Source organism: Haliotis rubra, unplaced genomic scaffold, assembly GCF_003918875.1.
Source record: "Haliotis rubra isolate DU_JTF1 unplaced genomic scaffold, ASM391887v1 Scf379, whole genome shotgun sequence".
NCBI lineage: Eukaryota > Metazoa > Mollusca > Gastropoda > Lepetellida > Haliotidae > Haliotis > Haliotis rubra.
In genome coordinates this window covers 147,932-173,639 of record NW_025767056.1, presented here as the reverse complement: position 1 = coordinate 173,639, position 25,708 = coordinate 147,932, and the positions used below count along the sequence as shown (strand labels likewise).

Genomic DNA, 25,708 nt, shown 5'->3' with positions numbered 1-25,708 from the left:
TATGGAGAATTCCCTCTGTTTTCAAGATCTATATACTGACTCACTAACTTGGCCCAGTTGCGTGAGGTTTAGGTGAATGCTGCACTATTAGGAATCCTACACATCAGTAGTGTGTTTTGAAATATAAACTTTGTCATTGAATACAAATTAAATCTACCATGAAGATTCGTGTTAGAATTGATATTCAGTAACCCATGCTTGTCGTAAGAGGCGACTAACGGGATTGGGTGATCAGACTCGCTGATTTGGTTGACATGTCATCGGTTCCCAATTGCGTAGATAGATGTTCATGCTGTTGATGACTGGATTGTCTGGTCCAGACTCGATTATTTACAGACTGCCTCCATATAGCTAGAATATTGCTGAGTGAGGGGTAAAGCCAAACTCACTCACTCACTCACTCACAAATTACATCTTATGGAACAAGACACTAGTTGGGTTGAAACGGTATGCTCTTACCACGAGATGGTTCGTTTCGTTATATGAGATATGATCATAATACGGAAAATCCTGTCAACATTACGGTATTCAAGGTCAAGATTAAACCCTGATATGGTCAACATTTTGTACAAGGAAGTATAGGCTGTCATACAGACCCTGAAGCAAATATATCCAAGAAATCCTACGCAAGTCTAGAAAATGTGGCAAGTCTAGATTTCCACAGCTTCAGGAAAATGAAGAAAGTCTCAGGGTTTCTTTTTATTATATTTTGATTTTCTTCACTATGAGCCGTTTTTCTGTAAAATATGTTCATTTCAGAGACTAGATGTTAGTCTAAAGGAAGTACAAAGAAAAATGAAAGACAATCCTGTTTTCTTGGACACAGAAATGTGGACAGACTCTTTCTTTAATATGTATGGTATTATTATGTGCAGGGCAACTGATCCTTCGTTGTCATACATGTTCCCAAGATCATGATGTTCACAAATTCATGCACATGACAAGATTCTGGCAAGTGATGAATGACGGCCATACAGAACTGACATGTTTGATGTAACAGTGTCTGTGGTATATGCTACTCACATTATGATCTGCTTCAGTGAGACGGAGATACGCTAGGGATGTCAAGCTTGTTAATGAGTATTGATGGATTATAGCAGTGATGAACTTAGTTTACGTGGATTTGTGCTTCTTTCTGCTGTGAATAAATAGATTTAACAATACCATCAGACCACTGGTGCAGATGAGCAGTGTATCTGCGTAAGTTACGCAAATATTTGTGTGAAAACTCAATTCAGATAAAGTCTTGCAGGGCTCCAGATAATTTTTCAACATCAGGAGTACGTACTCCTTATATTTTCAATATAGGAGTACTGGATAAACTTAAGAGTACATTTTGAGTACTGAATGGAATTTAATGGCGTATCAGTAATCTTGTGTTTCGTTTCATATATGCACCACAACATTGCTGCTCTTGTGCAAACAGGCCAATAAACAATAAAACAACACTCTTTCAGATAAATATGTCTTTAAATGATTCTAAGACCGTACACCATTGCTGTGGTGCGTATGTGCTACGTTTTCTAAATTATTTCCTACCGTATCGTGCATATTTTTTATCCGTACATATGCCGATACGGCACTTATCTGGAGCCCTGTCTTGCGTACAACTTCTTTGATGGGCATTTTAGAAGTTGAGTTGATGAAGAATAATGACAATTATTATGGATATTCAACTTCTTTTACGTCGCCTCCACAGAATAAAAAAAATTGTATATCCATAATAATTGTCATTATTCTTCTTGCGTACAAGTACGCTTGAATTTTTGTAAATACTTAGTAAATTTGATCTTACATGCGTACACACAAAATAAAATAACTCCGGTATATTGAGAGGTTCTATTTCAGCACATGAACTTGGCAACTTGTATTTTTTGTATGATAGTTTATCATATTACAGATAAAATGTAAATAACAAACATGTAAACCAACATTTAAACTTTATTATATTTTTACAATTAGTGCAAAATGGCAAAATACCCAATTGAGTTTGAGTGAGGTGAGTACAATTTATTTGGTTACTCAAAGGAAAATTAGCATACCCAATTGAGATGAACGCAAGCGAGTACATAACTCAATGACTCAAAAAGTTATCTGCAGCTATGGACCATGATTCAATACCATGAGACCATGATATGATACATAGCTTGATAATAAAGGTGTGATATCATTCGCATCCTTATACAGTAGTCATTTGAATTTCCTGAGAGGCATGTAGAAGTTGGTATTCAATTGTAAAACAAAATATTACGGATGTCAACTTCTCGTTTATTGTATACCCAATGTTTCTGGGCTTTTCCTTGCCCCTTTGTCATTCACCTGACATCCTGACAAGTTGACATCCATAATATAATACCAATCAAAAGTTTAGACTCACTAAAACATTCACTATATGTTATTCATGTATATATGGTTACAACGAAGATTAATTTCTCCACTAACTTGGGGGAAACAACTGCATACCTTATGCAGATTAATTGCATGAGGATCATGCATCAAACTGCTGAAAAGTAAATGCAAATATCGTGCATGTGAACAGCTGTGTTTTGGTGTGAAGTTTTGATAAAAATTAGCTTTTTTCAACTGAGTTTCTTCATTTATTGAACGCATGACAATAATCTTTTCAACGTTATGAATTTGTTTTACAATACATCAGTTCATGTATAAACAGCACCTTTAAACAGTATGGAATATTTTGCAAAATTTAGTTTAGAACAGTTGCCTGAAGTAAGTGGCTACATGTACACTAGTGAGTCTAAACTTTTGATGGGAAGTATATTTTTTTGTATACAAGAATGATTTGTTTTCAAATTTATGGGGACGGTGGGGTAGCCTAGTGGGTAAAGCATTCGCTTGTAACGCCGAAGACTCGGGTTCGATTCCCTACATGGGGACAGTGAGTGAAGCTCATTTCTGGTGTACCCTGCCGTGATATTGCTGGAATATTGCTAAAAGCGGCATAAAACTAAACTCGCTCACTCACTTTCAGGAGCACAGAGGTTTTTTTTTGCTGTTGTAGGTATTTGCGCACACTTAAGGAACATTAAGATCGCCATAGAAGATCGGACTGTTCTAATATCTTGATAAATTTATGATTGCATTCATGATTGGGATTTTGTTAGGGAGAAACATAATAGCTTGGGGCACTGTACAGACTCAGCTATTTATAGAAAACCAGTAATACTTGAGAATCTGCATTAACTGGTTCTTCCACGGTTATTTTTCATGTGGTTTTACATCATGATTTAGTGTAACGAATTGCATTTATTGTGATGCAGGTGTGTAAATCGATGTATTGCATGGTGAGCCTTGTATCATGATACATATTGTATTGCCGTATTGTGACTCCAGTATCTGAGCCATACTGGGCACTGGTGTGTGGTTTAACCTTTGTTTTGTATACACAGGTTGTTTTACCTTTTTTTCCCTTTCATTACTTGTCTGTTTTTCAAGGCCACTCTTTATACATACGGGTTGAACACCCAGTCTACTAAATTTTCTCACTCAAAGTAAGGATTTTGTGTGAGCAGATTACCTTGCATTTTGTCCAGTATGTTTTGATTTCTGAGAAAATGAATTTGGTCTGACATCACATGAGAAGACACTTGCCCTCTTTTTACGCCGCCATCATTATTATTATCATAATTATATTTATTATATTTATTCATGATAGAGGCTATGTTAACATGGTGGACAAAAATCTGCAAGAACAACATGTGAAATTTCATGATGTGGCTATATTCGGATTCTATACTGTGAGTCAGGTCATTGGTAGTTTACCGCAATGCATTGCCCACCATGTGAAGACAAACATGGATAGTAGTGGGCTGACTGTGGAGTTACACTGTGGGATGGGTTGACAATTTGGACTGCTCTGAGCTCCTGAAATTGGGATAGGTGTAGTGTTGATTTGATGTAGTAAAATGTTTTGAAGAAGTTAGGTATTTCACTTACAGTGCTCCAAATAATGTGCTCAGAAACTGACAAGTTTCTCACAAGTGTACAGTTAGTTCACACTGGTGATGGGGCTGTGGGGTAGCCTAATGGGTAAAGTGTTGGCTCGTCACGCCGAAGACCTGGGTTAAAATCCCCACAAGGGTACACTGTGTGAAGCCCATTTCTGGTGTCCCCCGCCGTGATGTTGCTGGAATATTGCTAAAAGCGGAGTAAAACCAAACTCAGTCAGTCAGTCACACTGGTGATGGGCCCCATGAATATTCAAGTTAGAATTAGAACACAGGTGACTTGGAATATTAGATGGTCATGCTAGCTGACTTGTGTAAACAATCATGATGTCAGTCACTGGATTGTCTAGTCTCGACTCAGTTATGTACAGACTGCTATGATATGGTATTGCTGGAATATTGCTAAAAGTGGCGTAAAACCAAACTCAGTCAGTCAGTAACCCATGCTTGTCGTATGAGGCGACTAACGGGATCGGGTGGTCCGGCTCTCTGGCTTGGTTGACACGTCATTCCCAGTTGCGCAGATCGGTGCTCATGCCGCTCGATTAATTACAGACCGCCACCGTATAGCTGGAATATTGCTGAGTGCAGCGTAAAACTAAAATCACTCACTCACAATATGATATGGCAGAAACATTAAAAAATGCTAGATTAAAAGACAAGTTTCTTTAAAAGGAAGGTATTTTAAAAAATATGTGTTTCACCAAAATGTGTTCCACAGGTCATGAATTAAGGAACCAGGTGCCATTTGAAATGAATATCTGGTTCCACGAGATAAAACCAGGGTGCACCATGGTTTCATTAATTCATCAATGTTGCAACATGCATGTAATCTTGAAGTACACAGTCTGAAAGCACAAGAAAGCATGACAAGTTATACTCAACACAAGGGTTACTGATGTAGTATGGTAAATAAAGCTTAGGGTTATTGAATGTGTGCAAAGATCAATATTTGTACAATTAAGGATTCGACATAAATTTGAAAGATATTGACATGCACTTTAGTGCAAGTAGACATAGACATTGGGTTGCATTTAGCAATAGCAGGTTGCCCTGTTGAATGTTTTATTGAGCCTTCACAAGACCCATACCTATGTGTAATTATCAGTAAGCTTGTGAAAGTGCTTGTTTGTGCTTTATTCTTAGTATCAGCCGAGTTAGAGCGCCCACCCGGAGAGCGGAAGGTCGCGGGTTCGATCATCGACCGCGTCATACCAAAAGACGTTAAAATATGGTACTTGTTGGTCCCTGCCTGGCGCTCGGCATTAATGGGTACAACAAGGACTGGTCTTTCTGGAGTCAGTATAATGTGTCTGAGTGGGGTATTCATGCTTCACTGCGGCATGGTATCTCAGTGGGCTAGCACTATAAAACCACCTTAAGTCTGGGCTAGTCCAAGCAGCCGCATATGGCGACTCAAACATTACAACCCATACACCGCATGCCAGTATCAGTCATATGAAGTTTAAATATTCTCCAGAAGTCATTATTTATTGTGATAAATCTTTGGTAAAATATTGCGGTACTGCTTGATGTATTTTTTTATTCGATATTTAACTTCTAAGTCATTGCCAAAGTCTTAGTCTTACTTGCTCTCGCGAGGGATTTGACAGTGATACAAGACACTAATGCAAAATGTAATAGAAATAAAGAGTAGAATTATTTTTGATGAATACAAATTGAAAATATAATCTCTTAACAAAAATTGAAGTTTTGTCTCTTGATCCTGGAAATCTGAGTTTAGGAGAGGAGGCCTTCTTTGCAAGAAATGATTTTTGCACACCTTTGATGGTTGTCTATGTGCTGTTATTTTAGCTTAACTAATCCCAGTTGTTTCTTATGGTACGGAAAATTCAAAAAAGGCTATCATGTTCATGCACAGAGCTGTGTAAGTACAACAATATTGAATGTGTTATTTAGGCTTATTTCACCTTGCCTCACCTTGTCTCAGGTTACTCCCCACCCCACCTCAAGTCAGCCCCACCTCCCCATGCCTCATCCCCAGCCGGGGGCGGTGGGGTAGCCTGATGGGTAAAGTGTTCACTTGTCACGCCGAAGACCCGCGTCCGACTCCCCACATGGGTACTGTGTGTGAAGCCCATTTCTGGTGTCCCCCAGCCGGGATATTGCTGGAATATTGCTAGAAAGCGACGTAAAAATTAACTCACTCAATCATCCCCACCTCACAGATATGCGTTTAATTCTGTGATTATTTATGTGTTGTGTTTGTGTTCACAGGGACAGGGGAGTCCGGGAAGAGTACCTTCATAAAACAGATGCGAATTATCCATGGCGCAGGCTACTCTGACGATGACAAGCGCACCTTCATCAAAATCGTATACCAGAATATCTTCATGGCTATGAATGCCATGATCAGGGCCATGGAGACTCTCAAGATCGCTTACAGAGATGTCAACTCCGTAAATAATCAGACAGTAAGTGGCGGTTTTTTGTGTGAAATTTTACTGTTTTCAAACATTTGAATTATTTTCGGTGGTTTGCCCTGAGGTGCCGTTCAGAGTGTCCCAATGAAGGGTTTTTTGAAACAGCGATTTTATGTTCGAATCCCAACCTTTATGGTATTGGTGGAATTAGTGATAGTATCATGCTGTGTTTGTCATAGATTTCAAATTCCTATCAAATTCCCCTATGGGTAATGGATACATCGTTCATTGTTGTTGCAGATCAATGATGCTATTCTAGTTTAAGGCTGCATGTCATGTAATAAATGAATGCTTTGTTGTCATTTGCGGAACAGTGTCATGTTGAATATAAGGCATATAAATTTATTAGTTTGTCATGCAGTAAGTGAATATAGGGCACTTAAATTGAACAGATTGTCATACAGGAAGTTATCGCATTCCCTCGTCGCAGCGAGGGGTCGATTACACCTATGAGTACAATGTGCGGAGCCCATTTCTGGTGTACCCTGCTGTTATCTTGATGGAATATTGCTAAAAGTGGCATAAAACCATACTCAATCATGCAGGAAGTGAATGTAAGGCACTTAAATTGATCAGATTGTCATGCAGGAAGTGAATGTAAGGCACTTAAATTGATCAGATTGTCATGCAGGAAGTGAATGTAAGGCACTTAAATTGATCAGATTGTCATGCAGGAAGCAATGTAAGGCACTTAAATTGATCAGATTGTCATGCAGGAAGCGAAGGCACTTAAATTGATCAGATTGTCAAGGGCACTTAAATTGATCAGATTGTCGTGCAGAAGTTGTAAGATTAAATTGATCAGATTGTCATGCAGGGAGCGAATGTAAGGCACTTAAATTGATCAGATTGTCATGCAGGAAGCGAATGTAAGGCACTTAAATTGATCAGATTGTCATGCAGGAAGCAATGTAAGGCACTTAAATTGATCAGATTGTCATGCAGGAAGTGAATGTAAGGCACTTAAATTGATCAGATTGTCATGCAGGGAGTGAATGTAAGGCACTTAAATTGATCAGATTGTCATGCAGGAAGTGAATGTAAGGCACTTAAATTGATCAGATTGTCATGCAGGAAGCAATGTAAGGCACTTAAATTGATCAGATTGTCATGCAGGAAGTGAATGTAAGGCACTTAAATTGATCAGATTGTCATGCAGGAAGTGAATGTAAGGCACTTAAATTGATCAGATTGTCATGCAGGAAGCGAATGTAAGGCACTTAAATTGATCAGATTGTCGTGCAGGAAGCGAATGTAAGGCACTTAAATTGATCAGATTGTCATGCAGGGAATGTAAGGCACTTAAATTGTAATTGTCGTGCTGAATGTAAGGCACTTAAATTGATCAGATTGTCATGCAGATAGTGAATATAAGGCACCTAAATTGTATCAGATTGTCATGCAGGAATGTAAGGCACTTAAATTGATAAGATTGTCAAGCAGGAAGTGAATGTAATGTACTCAACTTTATGAGATCGCCATGCAGATAGTGAATATAAGGCACCTAAATTGTATCAGATTGTCATGGAGAATTGTATCAGATTGTCATGGAGAATTGTATCAGATTGTCATGGAGAATCGTATCAGATTGTCATGGAGGAAGTGAATGTAATGAAATAACTAACTGACCATCCTTTGTTTTTCAGGATAATGCAATGTTGATCCGAAATGTTGACTATGAGACGGTGACAACGTTCGAACCCCAGTATGTGGAAGCTATAAAGTGTCTGTGGGCAGATCAAGGTATCCAGGAGTGTTATGACAGACGTCGAGAATACCAGCTCACCGACTCTGCTAAATAGTGAGTAGAACCGCAGTGACATGCGGAACTATGATCAAGAATTTTTACCCGTGAAGATCCGGGTTAGTATTGGTCTTCAGCAACCCATGCTTGTTGTAAGAAGTGATTTGCTGACTTGATTGACACATCATCTATCGCATATCTGTAGCTTGATGCTAATGCTGTTGGTCACTGGATTGTCTGGTCCAGACTCGATTATTTACTGACCACCACCATGTAGCTGGAATATTGCTGAGTGCAGCGTTAAACAACAACCAAACCTTGAATATTAATCTGAAATATTAACCTGAAATATTAACAAACAAATCTCAAATATTAATCTGAAATTATTAACTTGAAATGTTAACAAACAAGCAAACTTCAAATCTTAATCTGAAATATGTTACACCCTCTATAACAGTGTTCACGAATGGTGTTTCAAAGTCACAGGACATTGGGTCCTGTAAGTTTCAGATGTCTGTCTGACCCATTGAAAATGCACAGGACCCATGGAATAAAATTAAACACACATTTCAGATTTAATATTTCTTATAATTGACATTGAAATTATTAACAAACATAAGATTTATAAACAGGAAACAAGTATCACATGTCACATTAAACAACTTCAGTCAAAGTCATTGTGAAATATACAGTCAGACACTGGGGCCGGCGGGTTGTAGACTTCTGTCTGACCGTTGGCAAATCTGCCGGATTTGTCAGAGGGTCAGACGCTATTCGTGATCACTGCTATAATCAACTGTGGCCAGAAATGGTCCCCAACCTATGCTGCTCGTGAAAAAGCATCTTAATGGATTGAGTGTTCAGGCACTGTAACAAGTTTGATTACATGTGATCTTTCCATGACACAGATCTTTGCTCACAATACCAGACACTGTACCCACAAAGGTCGGGGTTAAAATATTGGCCTTCAGTAGCCCATGCTTGTCGTAAGAGGCGACTAATGGGATCGGATGGTCAGGCTCGCTGACTTGGTCGACACATGTCATCATATCCCAATTGCGCAGATCGATGCTCATGCTGTTGATCACTGGATTGTTTGGTCCAGAGTCGATTATTTACAGACCGCTGCTATATAGCTGGAATATTGCTGAGTCCGGCGTAAAACTAAACTCACTCACTCCCAGACACTGGTTTGTGAGGTCCTATTTCTAGCCCACCTTTGTGTAGACAGAATGTTGCTGACAGGTGCATTACACTGTGAACATTTCAGGAATGTTTTGACATCAGCGACATCTGGCCATGCTTCATTAAACATGTCACCATAAACATTACCTTGCTTCATTAGCCCAGGTATTTGACATTCATTGAAGAGGTAGACAGCAGAAATCTGGAAATGATCCAACACGAAGTATCCTGAAAATTCCTAATTTGAGTCTACATATTTACAGCCAAATCAGGGATTTTCAGGATGCGAATTCCTGCGTCCTATTTGCATAAAAATTGACAATGGACGCAACGAAATTTATTAGTGCATCCATTAGTGCATCCACAGGGATGCAGAAAAAATATTTTTGTAAACATTCCAATCAAATAACAATAAGTTATCACTGAGTTTGCTAATGGCTGGGTTATGGTCATTTGCAATTTCATTACTGTAACAATTAAAGTGTTGATCATGATACACAATACAATAACAGTATTAGTAATAATATTCAAGTGTTTTGAACCCCCATTTCGTTGTCCAGGACCCCTGAAAATTCTAAGCCTTAGGTGAGATCACATGTATCACAGGTTCATTGTGGGGCAGGTCTCAAGTCCTAGAAACTCTAAGGGGTCAAGCTGCCAAACACGGTCACCTATCCAAGGACTCTCTGAGCCCAACGTTGTTAACTTGACTTGATTTGTGACCTGAGCTCTATGGAGATCTTATGGCCTAGTTGGTCCCAAAATTCAAATTTGGAACAGCAATTGCCAAGGACCTCAGGTAAAAACGCTGATCAACGTTTTTGTGATGTTGTTAAAGACGAGGGGGATGGTGTGCGGAAAGTAATGACACTGTTTTGTTTCAGCTATCTGAACAATGTGGACAGAATAGCAGCACCTGATTACCTACCCACGTTACCCGACATCCTCCGCGTGAGAGTACCCACAACCGGCATCATAGAATATCCATTTGATTTGGATAGTATAATATTTAGGTGAGTACAGACAATATCTTTGAAGGGGCGGTGGGGTCGCCTAACGCGGATGACCCAGGTTCGATTCTCCACATGGGTACGATGTATGAAGCCCATTTCTTGTGTCCCCTGCTGTGATATTGCTTGAATATTTTTAAGAGCGGCGGCGTAAAACCGTACTCACTCCCTCACTCATATCTTTGAAGGATTCTTGTTTTCTGTATTAAGAATATCTTTCTAAAATTTCTAAGGCTAAGAGTAGCCATAACATGCATCATATTTTATCCATTTGATTTGGATTGTATAATATTTATAGGCTATGTTCTTGAAGATTCTTGTTCATTGTAACAAATTTTCTTCCTTTTTCTTATACTGTAAACCGGAAATATTCTGCGTCAGTTTATTTTGTGAATTTCGCGTTTCTCTTTCCCACGCAAAAAATTCTTGGCGTAGTATTAATATTAACCCATTCAACACTGAAGCCTGGGAAACCAGCCAGGCAGTAGTCACATCAAATACTCTAGCAAAAACAGCTTACTGGTGGATTAGCCTGAAAATTCCCTGATAACTGCATCGACCAGTCCTGCCAAAATCTAGCCTGTCCTCCAAATATAAATAAAACACTTCGAGTCTTTCAAAAAAGGTTCTTCATTATATATATGTTGTTTTTGCTAAAATTGACCCGAAGGCCTACTAGATATTTTTTAACCCCGTCCTGCACAAAATTCACCCGTCTCGGACGTTGGGACGGGCTATCTTTCCTACACTGGGATTAGCCTGCTTCCTGATAACTGCATCGAGAAGACCGGATGCCCCCCATCCACGAATGACTGAGTCTTTGTTCTTCTTCACAATATGTTGTTTTTGCAAAGCCTACTATTCTCGCAAAAATAATACGTCACATAACAGGCTGGGGCTACGCTGACGCAAGTTTTTCTAGGCGCAGAATATTTCCGGTTTACAGTATATGTATTTGTTTGATCTACACTATCTTTAGTATTTAATCAAAGTGAAAGATTTTGATGATCACATATCATTAATGAATTGACTTGCATTATGGCATAAGAATAAAGTCCTTGAAAGTCATTTTGAAGTTAGAAGAACATGAATACTTGACACTTTTTATGGATAGACAGCTTCTTTAATGCAATAGATATGATGCTTCGGAGTAGATGCTAACACCTGCTTGTTAGCACCTACACTGAACCATCGTATCTATTGCATTAAAGAAGTTGTCTAACCATAAAGAGCACTCCTCTTTATCATGCTGGCTTCTAAATGCTACTTTAAGAAATGATGTATTTTCTTTGGAGGAGTCTCCTAATCATCTGATCTCATTGCAGAATGGTTGACGTGGGAGGACAGAGATCCGAGAGACGGAAGTGGATCCACTGTTTTGAAAACGTGACGTCCATCATGTTCTTAGTAGCCTTAAGTGAATATGATCAAGTGTTGGTAGAATCAGATAGTGAGGTAAGAATCAGTTTGTCTCACTCTGGTAAGGGCAGCATTTGTATTTGTTGTTCAAGGAATTTCTTGGCCTTGTTGGGGCAGTGCGGTAGTCTAGTGGTTAAAGCGTCCGCTCGTCACGCCAAAGACCCGGGTTTCATTCCCCCCCATGGGTACAATGTGTAATGCCCATTTCTAGTGTCCTCTGCCGGGATATTGCTGGGATATTGCTGGAAGCGGCGTAAAACCGTACTCACTCACTCTTGGCCTTGCCGTCAAGATAGATAATGAAAACAGCAAGTCTTGATAAGACAAAACAAGGCTTAGATTATCAATGGCTTGTTGATTTCAGGGTTCCACAAAACAAATCTTTGCACTAAGATTATGGTGACTCCATATTATGTTATCCCAGTGCCAAGATTGCTCTGTGGAAAGGACCCAAACCAGCACCGTCTCCGATATTTCCCCTTTCTTGCAAATTTGCAATTAAAATATATAATTTATTCTTGAATTCATAAAAATAATAGGTCAACCTGAGAAAACCCTATAAAATCATTTTTATTGACTCCTCTTAAACCTTAAAACACCTGCTACAAATTATCTATGTCTGTTGCACTTATGTTTTTGGCAAAAAATATGGAATATAAACAGTGAAATGACTGACCTTTGTAGAAATTGTTGAGAATGGGAAAAGGGGTTCAGAGGTTGAAATGTGGAAAAATTGACCTGACATTTTCCGCTTTGTCTGACACAGAACCGAATGGAGGAATCGAAAGCGTTGTTCCGGACGATTATCACCTACCCCTGGTTCCAGAACTCCTCCGTCATCCTCTTCCTCAACAAGAAGGATCTGTTAGAAGAGAAGATTATGCACTCTCATCTAGTCGACTACTTCCCTGAGTTTGATGGTGAGTTTTACAACGTTATCCTAAGCTGGAGATGTTCAACAATTAAGCAAGCTTTGCTTACCATATTCACCTACATGTCAGTATTTAATAGAAAGACTCTTTGGGTGGGGTGGGGGATGGGGTTCTCTATGTCATTTGTACTTTAACCTATAGTCTGTTTGCAGTGAAAACGTACCGATGAATTTCACTTTAAACCTTGGTTTGTATTCCAAGGGGGTAAGCGCAGTAGATGGAACAGTGAAACAAAGACACGTGTGGTACGTGATGAGCGTTAACTTAGACCAGCCTTACTTGTTCTCGGTTTTTCATCTAATGTGCATACCCCCTTGTAATACAAACCAGTAATAGCGATTTGAAACTATGATTGTTTGTTAAACAACTTTTATCCTAAGTTGAAAAAATTCTGAGATTTGAATGTTCAATTGGCTAGGTAAAATTATGAGGATTCGCTATCTTAATTTCGCTTTAATCGATTTACTTTTTTATTTAGAGTGAAATTCATCGGTACGTTTTCACTGCAAGCAGACTATAGTCAACCACTTCCTTGTGTATGATAGCATATCTTTGAACATGTTGCTCCTCTACTTCTTTTCAAAATTATCTGGTGGATTCAGGATACGAATATAGGTCGGCCACAAGCTGTATTCACAAGATGTGATTACTTGGAAAGGGAGGCTTGGTTGAGCTTGTAGATTTCATGCAGTGTGCCCCAGTTTATGCTCATCATTGCCAATCACGGGATTTCATTATTTACATCATATTGACGAGTGCAACAACCACATCCACACAAATCAAATAAATGCCTGATTAGCTTTAAGGTTTATAGTCTTATTCTTAGAAATTGTGGGGCGGTGGGGTAGCCTAGTGGTTAAAGCGTTCACTCCTCAAGCCGAAGGCCCGGGTTCGATTCCCCACATGGGTACAATTTGTGAAGCCCATTTCTGGTGTCCCCCGCCGTGATATTGCTGGAATATTGCTAAAAGCGGCGTAAAACCATACTCAGTCAGTCTTATGAATTGCTACTTGTGGGTTAGATTTGGATTCAGCATCCCATGCTTATTCTTGGTTGACTGGCAGTCATCATCAGGCTGCCTTGGTTGACACAGTCATGTCACCGTGTCCCAATTGTATAGATCGATACTCATGAAGTTGATCACTGAATTGTCTGGTCCAGACTCGATTATTAATGTATGGTCGCCATATAGCTGGAATATTGAGTGCAGTGTTAAGCTAAAAAAAAGAAGAAATAGCTGCTGATATTTGAATACCTTTAATGAAAATAAAAGTATAGAATCATTTATGGTACAGATAGTTGAGTAAAACCAGAGGGTTAAATCGACCAGGTGATAACTGGAGTACCCTTCTCAGAAAGGAACGTTGTGTGGAATTGTCATAACATAAATAGCAGTTGAAAAATTTGAATGTTGAAATACTTGAAATTGTTCAAATCCACTGAAATAAGTAGTCTGTGTCAATATTAGATGGGAGTAGTGAGGTTAGGCAGTGGTTAAAGTGTTCACTTGTACCAAAAGCCCAGGTTTGACTCCCCACACCGATCTGGTCTGACTCCTATGTCTTGTGTCCCGTGATCTTGCTGGAATGTTGCGTAAGACTACTTACTCATGCACTTTTGGAGGGTCACATGCGCATGTGGTATGCTACTTCAGTACTGGCTGATCCTCGTTTCGATGTGAAAAGTTCATTTTTTCCTGTAGTGGCAGAGTTACTTTTGTATGATAAATTCATTAAAAAATAAATGCTAATGTTACAACATTGCATTAATGTTTGACCAGACTAGATAGTTCAAATGGTTAAAACAGTTCTTTCTGCTTTTTTTGCAATAAAACAATCAATAAAAAATATGTTTGTAGATGTGTTCAAACTGAAAAGAATTAATGGGGTTGGATCACACTCTAGAATAATGTAAATATCTTTTTGCCTCCATTCAGCTTATTCTGTTATTTGTGGATACATTAGTCAAAGGGAAGTAACTCTGTTCACTCCTATATTAGCATTTTATATGTTTATGAGGTATGTCGTCATTCTCTGATGCAAGGGATAGTGGAAGGGAGACAACTCTGTCTGTCTTGCTATAAACAGCTATGGAAATAAATTAAGTCTGTTTCAGAATTTATGCAATTTATCTGTTTTCGACAAATAAGCATTATGGACCTAATGGAATTATATAAAATGGTTAACTGCAGTATTTTGCTGGAAAATGGTAAAGTGTATGAAATGGTTAATAGTGTATAGTGAAAAAATGGTGTATTGCAGTATTTTGCTGGAAAATGGTAAAGTGTATGAAATGGTTAATAGTGTATAGTGAAAAAATGGTGTATTGCAGTATTTTGTTGGAAAATGGTAAAGTGTATGAAATGGTTAATAGTGTATAGTGAAAAAATGGTGTATTGCAGTATTTTGTTGGAAAATGGTAAAGTGTATGAAATGGTTAATAGTGTATATAGTGAAAAATGGTGTATTGCAGTATTTTGTTGGAAAATGGTTAATTGTATGAAATGGTTAATAGTGTATAGTGAAAAAATGGTGTATTGCAGTATTTTGTTGGAAAATGGTTAATTGTATGAAATGATTAAAAGTGAAATATTTTGTTGGAAAAGGGATAATTGTATGAAATGGATAATAGCAGTGTATCATGGAAAAATGGTTTATTGCAGCAGTTTGTGGAAAATGGGTAAATTATGTGAAGGTAAATAGTTCCTATGTATGTGGGATGTGTTTGGTTTGTTGTTTAATTATGCAATATTCCAGCAAAATAAATAATCAAGTCTGGACCAAATAATCCAGTGATAAACATCATGAGCATTGATCTATACAATTGGGATACGATGGCATGGAATAGGAGCTGATATCACTTCATCCATAGTCCCCCCAACAGTGCCTCCAAGTAGAAATAGTAATAAATACCTTCATGAGCCCTCCATGATATATTTATATATTTTTTTATGGAAACAGTAGCAGAGATGCCAACCCCAAATGGGTCCAATTAGGAATCTGAGCTCCCTAAGATAGAAAAAATTATGAATTTCCCGAACAAATTGGGGATCCTTATAAATTTTTGCACTCGAAGAATGAAACTTTTTAATGCCATTACATATAGCGATCCTTATACAACTGAAACTGTAGTACTCGGCAGCAGTGTTTGTGAATGTTAAGTGAATGAAATAAACAGTGCATGGAATTTATCAGGCAGCCAACTCAACACTTCCGGATTACTTTCTTGTGTAAACAATTTGAGAACGTCTGTAAATAAAGTGTTATATTTGTTTATCATTATTTATAGTCAAAGATCATCCTAGCCCTCCAGTAAGTAACACTATGTATATCTGTGTTTTATTTTGAAAAAAAAAATCTGAATGAACTTGGCTTTGTCGGAATGGCAGAATCGGCATGCATTTTTCGGAATGATTCCGATAAATTCGGGAGGTTGGCATCTCTGCAGTAGTACAGTAGTCTGTTTTGGGAAGGTAGGCAATGTGTACTCATGATTTAAGCCTTACAAAATATATTCATGTGATCAAAATGTAGCCTTAGAATGACCCTACCATCTGAACAAGTGGCACCTATATCAAAGGTCACCACTGTAGGCTGCTGTTAACTTCCAGATAGATGGCAGGGAGTTATGTTAACCTGCACAACTAGGAGTGAGTGAGTTTAGTTTTACTCCACACTCAGCCATATTCCACCTCTATGGCGGCGGTCTGTAAACAATCTGAGCTAGACCAGTCAATTCAGGGATCAATGTACGCAGTTGGGATACGATGACGTGTGTCAACCAAGTGAGCCGGTCTGACCAACCGATCCAGTTAGTGGGACAAGCATAGGTTACTGAAGATCATTTCTAACCCGGATCTTCACGGGTCTCAACACTAGGGGGGCGGTGAGGTAGCCAAGTGGGTAAAGCGTTGGCTCGTCACGCTGAAGACCCGGGTTTCGATTCCCCACATGGGTACAATGTGTGAAGCCCATTTCTGGTGTCCCCTGCCGTGATGTTGCTGGAATATTGCTAAAAGTGGCGTAAAACCAAACTCGCTAGCTCAAAACTAGGTGTTTGGGGTAACCCTAATGACTACTTGCAAGGCTCGTTACTGGAAATATGAGGGTCCTACGAAGTAATGAAATGCTGTACACTACTGTACTGTTAGGGTTCAGCAGCATGTTTAGTGAATCGAACTGTATCCCTTCGTGAATTCAATTCATTATTCATGATCACAGTAGCTTTACTGTTATATGATTTATTGTTGCAACACAGCATATATTCTTACTTTATTGTTGTTGTTTTTAACAGGTCCAAAGAAAGATGCTGGAGCAGCACGCGAGTTCATTCTTAAAATGTTTGTGGAGCTCAACCCTGACCCGGACAAAATAATCTACTCGCACTTCACCTGTGCTACAGGTAAGTTCCGTTTTGTCTCTTGTATACAATCCTTGTCAGTAGACAAAGACTTGTTGAAGGCAAAACATTTTTTTTAATACATGTTGAAAGGGTCATTTATATAGATTATTTACCGATTTGTTTGGAGGTGCTTGATAATGGTGGTAGATGTCAACAGAGATTGTTGTCCTGATCCTGTTTTGATATCCATTACAGCAGTAGATGTAAGAGTCATTTACCCGATCGCTACTTATAGTCAGCTTGTCTCCAAATTATGATGATGCAAAATAACTCAAAATTGGGATAGTCTATTAAATGTCAAAATGGAACATGGCAATGAATACCCAGTGCTCAACAATAACTGCTGTTTGTTATTTTAACACCAGTCACCGAAAAGTTATTAAAGAGACTATCGTGTTATGTGTACAAGTGTGGTTATATCCCAAAACTTCCACATCCCAAATGGGGCGGTGGGGTAGCCTAGTGGTTAAAGCGTTGGCTCGTCACGCCGAAGACCCGGGTTCGAATCCCCACATGGGTACAATGAAGCCCATTTCTGGTGTCCCCCGCCGTGATGTTGCTGGAATATTGCTAAAAGCGGCGTAAAACCAAACTCAGTTAGTCAGTCAACATCCCAATACTACCACACATTGTTAAAACAACTCCTCATCACCCCCTTTTAGGTAATAGGATAGCCCGGGAAGTGCGCTGAACTGAAACAACAGATAATGATACATCACCTGACTTATCCGAGTAGCGATTTTAGTAGAGAAGAGAGCAGTTAGTTAATAAATCTGAAATATATATAATATAAATTCGTGCATATTTCATGTAGGCAAAAAATGTAAATTTTGTTTTGTTTTATCTTGAAATGTTGTTGATTACGTTCATAGTATTCTGAATATACAAAACATAAATTATGCAAGCTTAACATTAAAATATGTAGTTTTACAATATAACATGGCTAATGAGTTTTGAAATTTTATATTTATTGCTTGAAAGGGGCCAACGAGCCAAACAATACCTTTCAGTTCTGATTTGCAAATATAAAGTAATATGTAGACGAAAAAATCAAAATGAGAATATGAATTATGTTATGCTTACTTGAAGCTCTACTACCAAACATATTGCTAAAAGCGGCGTAAAACTTCAGTCAGTCAGTCAGTCTACTACCTAAACATACTTGCACTACCAACTCCAGGCATAAACACATAAATCAATTTTAATTAAATCAGGAAATTGATAATGTTATATGGTATGGACATTGGCATTAATTGTTATGGTAGTGACACAATAACTGTAGTGACATTTGTAATAATAGCCAGGGTTTTATATGTTTACTTTAAAAGATAATTTAATGAAATTTGTCAGTCAGATATTTCAGAATGTTTAAAGAATATTTAATAGGCAAAAGATTAACTTATGGATGCCCCTGTGATGTAAAAAAACCCAGGTAAAGACTGCATGTTACAGCAGTGACAGTATATAATGTCACCACGGTAACGGCCCTATCACAGCCGAGTTCTTCTACGGAACTGTCCACTTCTGCTCCCACAACAGTACAGAGTGACAGGGTTATGACTGTCAAATGTGTGGGTGAAATCTTGGACATTATAGGACATAAGTTCTATATAAATGCTCTACATAGACTGTTATATGTAACTGGAAAAGAAAGGTATTTTTGTTAATAACCCTGCCTCAGTAAAATATAAAATATTCATCTCTAACAGAAGGGGTGCACAACAGGAGGAGGAACAGCATATACACGCACCACTGCACAATGGTTTCCCGATAGACAGCAGAAGAGGGATTGCCTCGTTATGATTTTTGTTACAATCCAATCCATTTACGTGACAATCCTCTACTAAATTGAGATTTAATAGACTATTCACGATTTTATGTTATTTTGCAATTCATCGTTTTCATTTTGAGACAGACTAAATTTGAACTGAACCCTGAATATATGTCCGACTTGTTGGCAAACTGTTCCCAGATGTTTCACATACAGGGAAACCTGATTTGTTGTTGTTGAGAGAATCTGTACTTAGACTGACCTATGAAGATCTGGGTTAGGATTGGTCTTCAGCAACCCATGCTTGTTGTAAGAGGCAACTATCGGGATCAGATGGTCAGGCTAGCTGACTTGGTTGACACATGTCATCGTATCCCAATTACGTAAATCGATGCTTGTGCTGTTGATCACTGGATTGGTTGAGACTCGCTTATTTACATATAGCTGTAATATTGCTGAGTGCGGCGTTAAACAACACACCAACCAACTGTAATTTGACTGGATATATGTAAGACTTGTTTCAAAATTGTTCTCCTCTGTTTCAGATACGGAGAACATCCGATTTGTATTTGCGGCGGTGAAAGACACCATTCTTCAGTTGAACCTGAAGGAGTACAATCTGGTCTGAAGACGGGTTGAGCCGGGCAGCTTAAAGTTGGCAATTAACGTCTTTTTGTGAAAGTGTCCTTGATCGCTGATCGATTCATGATGCAGTTGATTCAGCCAGTACTACTGGTGTCGCCATTACGTCAAGTCTCCTTTGACCTGCACAGTCCCCCCCCTCCCCCCCCTTACCTTGAAACGATTGATTCCTGTGCGTACGTTGTGACAAGCGTCTATCTCTGCATCTCTCTCGCACTTGCCATCGTCATCAATATAGATGGATGTTTGTGATATTATCTACTGTCCCAGTTAGCGGACGACCACGTTAACAGTTTGACGTATACAGAGACTGTTCGGCTTGGAACATGGGCAGGGGAGGGAGGGATGGGATGGGAATGAGGTATTGAAGCCATGTAGTATCGTGTAGTGGAGTTTTGGCTTTCTCTGACAGCACAGAACTACCACTTGCCCAGGATCCGCGCCACAGTATCAGTCAACCTTCATTAAACCTGTTTCTTCTTCTGTCACAATGTTTTTGTTTCCACCTGACTGCAAGCCACGTGTGACACCCCGTCTGACTGGCAGACGCTAAGTGGCAGCATCTGTTGTTATTGTTGTTGAATACAAAACCATGGACAACTTTCTGCCATTTTGATAATTCAACAACACAACCACCTCTTTCTTACCCAGTTTGGGTCGTCATCTCACGGACTGAAGGTACGATCCAGGAAATGTCGAAGAGGGGGAGGGAGGACGGAGAGCGGGCCAGTCGCACTTAGCGACTGTTTTTAAGTGCGACTGATCTATTTCCAGCTGTCTTGCTGGCACCGAAATTTGCTTGAAGGGCATGTTTATTTGTGAGTCCACACCGAGCTGAACCTGCTCATCAGAGGGCCCAGGACCATTCAGAAGGGCTTGCAGGCATGTGGGAGGTCAACCTTGACCCTCCTGTGTCGTCACAGTAACAAGTTCACAGAAGAGGAAGACGTGAAATACATACTGACTTTGTCCCTCTGAAGGTGTATGCTGGGGCACGGTACGGATCGTCTACGACGCCTGCACGTCGTACACTTCCCATTTGTAGGTACAGAAAATTGTACATAGCTTTTAACAGTGGACAACACTTGTGTTTGTTCCTTACCGGAAAATGTGTCAACTTCTTATGTTTGTGGTGTCAGCTTGTGTTTATATCTAAGTACAACTCCTCAGTGACTGTGTGCTCAGAGCAATACACCATCAGCCCATTTTGTTTACCTTTCTAACCATCCTCCACCTTGTCCACAGTGGACAGGGTCCGTAGGCCAAATTACTCAAATTGGACGTTTCTTTTACTTTGGTGTATTTCTCCGAGCACTTAGATTGCAAACACTGATCACTACTGACCATGAGAATGATAATGTATGTGCAAAAGAGGACTGTATAGTAATTGTTGTGTGAAAAGTTCTTGTGTATAACTGTGCTGCCACAATTTTCATACCACCTGGATCTAACAGGCCGTTACTCGCTTTTGATACATATTGACTGTCTACGTGTAAGAAAAGTAGTGTTAATATTTTGATGTCCAGCTGTGTGAATGTTTATAATTATTATGGTGAATTTGATTATAATAATTATTATTATTACTACTATTATTGTAATTATGATGGTTTATCGCCGTGGAGATATATCAAGGAGATCTGATTCAGGATGTGGGTGCCTCGTGGAGCATGTTGCTGCATGGCTGTGGAGTCAGTACCCAGAGGTGGGACTCCCAAACAGAAGGACTATGTAGGTGTTCCAGCACTGACCAAGTTTACCTGCATGCAGGGATCTGCAGGAATTCTCTGCCAGAAGGAGTGCCCTGCAGACAGGATTAGCACGAGTGACACAAACCCAAATACTTGTCTTGTGACCGGCATTTTATGCTTACATTTTGAAAATGGCTGTATCTGGCATTTAACAATTGACTGTGTCCTGGGCTTATGATACACGTTGAAGGAGAGTGGCAACATCCCCATGTTGTCCGAGCCTTCCCCATTGACCAGAAGACCAAGGCTATCTGCAGACCGTGTGTTGATTGACCATTGACACTTCAATACTGCCACAGGCTGCTGTCTCTACAGCCATTGACTGCTCCAGCAGTTGGTGGGAAACCAGTGATAGCAATTTTCGTCAATAATTTTTGGTTTGAAAGAAACTGATATTGCTTCGTATCATGAGATATTCATATATCCTAGACTTATTGTGTGTTTGGATGAGAGTTGTCTCCCTTTGACTTTTTTACTTTGATAGAACTAGTTTGAAATTTCGAAAAAGGTCATTTTATGCTAAGGCTCGAGTTGGAAATTGCGAGTTAGCATATTTGTTATTTTCCATTGTTGAAAGGGGAAGGGGAGATAAGTTTGAAAGGGAGACAATCCTTGCCAAAAAATTTGTAATGTATGTATACGTATGCATGTGCAATTAGAGTTGTGCCCCTTGACTACTGGATGTATTGTATGAGTGTGTGTGCATGTGGCCTTCATTGAGGTGTTTGTCTCCCTATAGATCCGACAGCCTGTTCTGGAGGAAGAAGGACTTGATGGGTTAAATAGGCACAGTGCACACACAGTTATGACCACAAGCCTGCATTCTTTCTACTGGCTTTTCCAAGCTATAAGGCAGCATACAGACTCTGAGAGACTCACTTAGGTCAGTTTCTGACTCTAGGCAAACAGACTGTCAAGCATGCATGGGCTAGAATAAGTAGTTTGCTGGCAGCACATCCAGTAATAAAAATACCTCAATTGTGCAATCTTCTAAGCCTTATCAAAATGTTCTATTGACTTTGGCTATTCAATCCAGTTCATACTTAAAACTGACTTAATTTTTTAATACTTTCATGGCATTCTTGTTAAAGACTCAAAATTGAGGTAACATTTATTGTTAATAAATCTTCGCGAATGAGAATGATGTTTTGTCAAATGAACACCTCCTACTTAAGCTATTTAGACTGTTTTTTTATTACTGATTACCGAATTCAACTTTTCACACGAACTATGCTGACAACTCCCTACTGTATGTTCCTTGTGGGTATGATGACTCGTGTATTTCTGTTGTACGTAGTAGTGTTTCTAATTGGTTTCAACAGAGCTGAATTCAGTCGAATTTGAAAACCTGAGCATTTGTATGTGTGTGTACATTTTATATCAGAATTAATCAAGTATGAATGTTGTGAGCCCTGAGTTGCTTCTGCATGTCAATTACTGTAAGTCGAGACTTTTTCAAATTTACGCAATTGCCTTTGGACTAGACAAAATTGTCACCCTCAAACCATGTGTACTCCTTCACCAGGCTGACCAGGTCGTGGCGAACTTGTACAACGTCTCCTGGCTGACTGTTGTCATGGAGATGTGAAAGTACACATGGCTGTATTTTGACTTTTGCAATTGCATAAGAAAGTAGATTTAATTCATTTGGTGAAGTGTGCCACCGGTAGACTCCTCCCAGTCATTAGATGTCTGTACACGGTTTGTGTACCTGTGTTTAACACAAGCCGGGAGAGAGCTTCATGCATGTACAGCGATTCACCTTGATACATTTGTGTATAAATATATAAATACCTTCTTCATGTCTGTGGGAGGCTGAGTGATTGTGCCCCGTTTTAGAATAATTACTTGTAACAGGTGGAAGGTAAGTAGCAACTTTTCTACACGGAACATTCATATGATGTGCTCAACTAAGCCACTGGAATATATCGCTGTTACCACTCCTAGTCACCTTGGGAGGAAGGGTATCGAATGTACTCTGTAGCACCACACACGAGTCCGTTCAGCAGCTGGAGTCCCTTTAGATTTGTGGGCCATATTGGAGGTTTTTTACATCTGAGAAAGGACGTTGGTTCGTCCTCTTCCCAGCTTTTGGTCTCTTTAGAATTTTGGGTTTTGGAAGAGAAAATGATTGAAACGTTGCCAAGGACACAGCTTGTTTTCCATTTGTGCTGCCTGAACGGACTCATGTGTGGACTTGTACAACTCACATCATTTGATCATGACTGATGTTTGTTCATGGAATGCATCCTGTATTTATGGCTTATTTCTGGTGATTGAGTGATAGGTCCCATGGCTTCTGTAGCAGCCCGTGTGTTGATTTCATTGTTTAACTAGCTGTTTGTGATTGCATGGGGAACAGGTGTCTCCCCTACATAGTTCTACAGAGTTGTGTCCCATTACACTGCCCACTTTTGTTGCCATTGCCAAAATGTAGTGTGGAAAATAGGACACTGTTTTGAAACAATGTTTGCAATTGGATTTGAATAAAGCTCCCTTAACGTTAATGTCAAAATTGTCTCGGACCTCAAGAAAGTTTTGAGAGAAACATGAAGCCTCTTTGTATTGTGGTATATATGTTAGTGATAATGCAATGTTACTTTAATTGACCTAGTTCAATCCCAGAATAACTACCAACAACTAGTGCCTAGCGTTATCTCTGTTTGTCAACTCTTGTGTCGCAACCATGGACTTCTTCATCATAGGAAGCAGGATCTTTTATATGCCAGTGTCCTATTGTTCAATAGTGTAACTGTGATTTTGTAACAAGTTTGACATGTTTGTTTGAATGGGCCAGGTGCAACATATATATCCTTTCTGCTAGAGAGACCCGGATTCTCTTCTTGTCCCGCACTGTTTGGATCTAGTTTAGATTGGTCAGGTGCACCTGATGGTGTGACATGATCGATGTTGTTGTGAAGCGACATGCTAGATCTTTCCTGTTCTGGGGCATACAGGGCTAAGGAGCGCCTCTCTGGATAATTAATATTGGAGCAGTTCACACTGAAATGTAGGGACTATTTGAATTATTTGGGCTTTTTGCATAATGTAAGCGTAACTGGAAGTGTTTGAAACAGGTCTTTTCTAGTCTTGAGGGAGGTGGTGTCCGATTTACAAATTGCGAATGATGTTCTTCTAACTTTAGACCCCCCTGTCTTGCAGGTAAAGTTAGGAGTGCCATTTCAAAATTTGCAAATCTGAAGAGAAACCTCGGTGACTTGATTTTGGAAGATGCCATAATGGATGAAATCTTCTTTTACAAAAGCCCCAACAAATAAGCTAGGAATAGTGGAACACGCCTCTGGACAAAAGAGTGCTGGTGTGAAAGGACCAGGATGGTGTCTTGGAGCCAGTGAAGGGTCCTTTTGGGCCGCATGGCATCCTGGGCAAAACATGGCGTCCTGGTGACCATGAACTTGCAGGACGTTTTGTCTTAGGACAAGATTGGCATCATGACACCCAAGGACAGATGCCGAGGCTACTGTGCAATATGGTGATGACTGTTTCGAGCTTTCTGTTGGTTGAGCTGTCCCACAATAGAGAAAGTTTCGCCCTATTTCTGAGTGCATAATTTGACCAAGTGCTTAACTTGAATCTCATATTTCATGGTGTTTTGTCCACACATAATACAAATGCGATCTCAGAAAGATGTCTGCATTTTTATGGTAAGCTGGAATTTTTAAATCCCCGACTTGTTAATGGCAATTGTTCTCGCCTATTTCAAACTTGAGTTTGGGCACAAATTGGGAGGCATAGAAAGTGTTAAATGTGCAACTGACAACCTACTGTAAATTTGTATGTAATATGAAGTGCTTGTTTATTATTTAATAATTGGAAGTTTGCTCAATATGAACTGCATTTTGTAGACTGATTTATAAATATTGTGACCTGGAGGCAGCAGTGTCAGCTGTGTCTCTCCCCCCACCAGTTGTCTCCCTTGGACTGGCTACTTGTGGTTGCCTGTCCAGTCTGTTGCTCTGTATAAAGGCTCAAGTTTGCACTATCTGGTTATTACACAGTGTTCATTTTCTCTGTAAATGTATTTGTACCACAGTGCATGTATGTAAGTATGTATGTATGTATTCTCGGGGTTCTGTTGCTATGGCAACAGGTACTCTGTTCAACAAGTTTCTGGGATTTGTTTTGCATATTGAAGAGCCATTTTAAGCTCCAATATGGAGTACCAGTGGGTTAGTCGCGGACCCTATCAGGTGATCATTGTATTAAGAGCAGACAGTGTTATTAATGTTGATAATCATGGTAGGGAATGTATTTTGTAGCGCTTTTTGTAGTCTCGTTGCCATGGAAACGTGATGCATGGGTGCGTCATCAAAAACTCTGTTACGCAATTTATCTTATTGACTATGCGCCAATGATGTGTCATTTTGTTTGAATGATGTGAAAATAATCTCATTTTTTAAATACAACATTAAAAAGTGGCACTGA

General features: G+C 39.4%; 1 protein-coding gene across 1 annotated transcript in view; it reads left to right on the top strand.

The window, feature by feature from the left end:
* The window catches only part of LOC124286219 (guanine nucleotide-binding protein G(q) subunit alpha), a 41,555-nt gene extending 15,847 nt beyond the window's left edge, over nt 1-25,708 (top strand). The window contains exons 3-9 of the mRNA XM_046722558.1: nt 6,204-6,400; nt 8,056-8,210; nt 10,223-10,351; nt 11,674-11,803; nt 12,534-12,687; nt 16,994-17,101; nt 19,418-25,708. Of these exons, the coding sequence (XP_046578514.1) occupies nt 6,204-6,400; nt 8,056-8,210; nt 10,223-10,351; nt 11,674-11,803; nt 12,534-12,687; nt 16,994-17,101; nt 19,418-19,500 (956 nt within the window). The 3' untranslated portion in view covers nt 19,501-25,708. The remainder of the gene's footprint in view (nt 1-6,203; nt 6,401-8,055; nt 8,211-10,222; nt 10,352-11,673; nt 11,804-12,533; nt 12,688-16,993; nt 17,102-19,417) is intronic.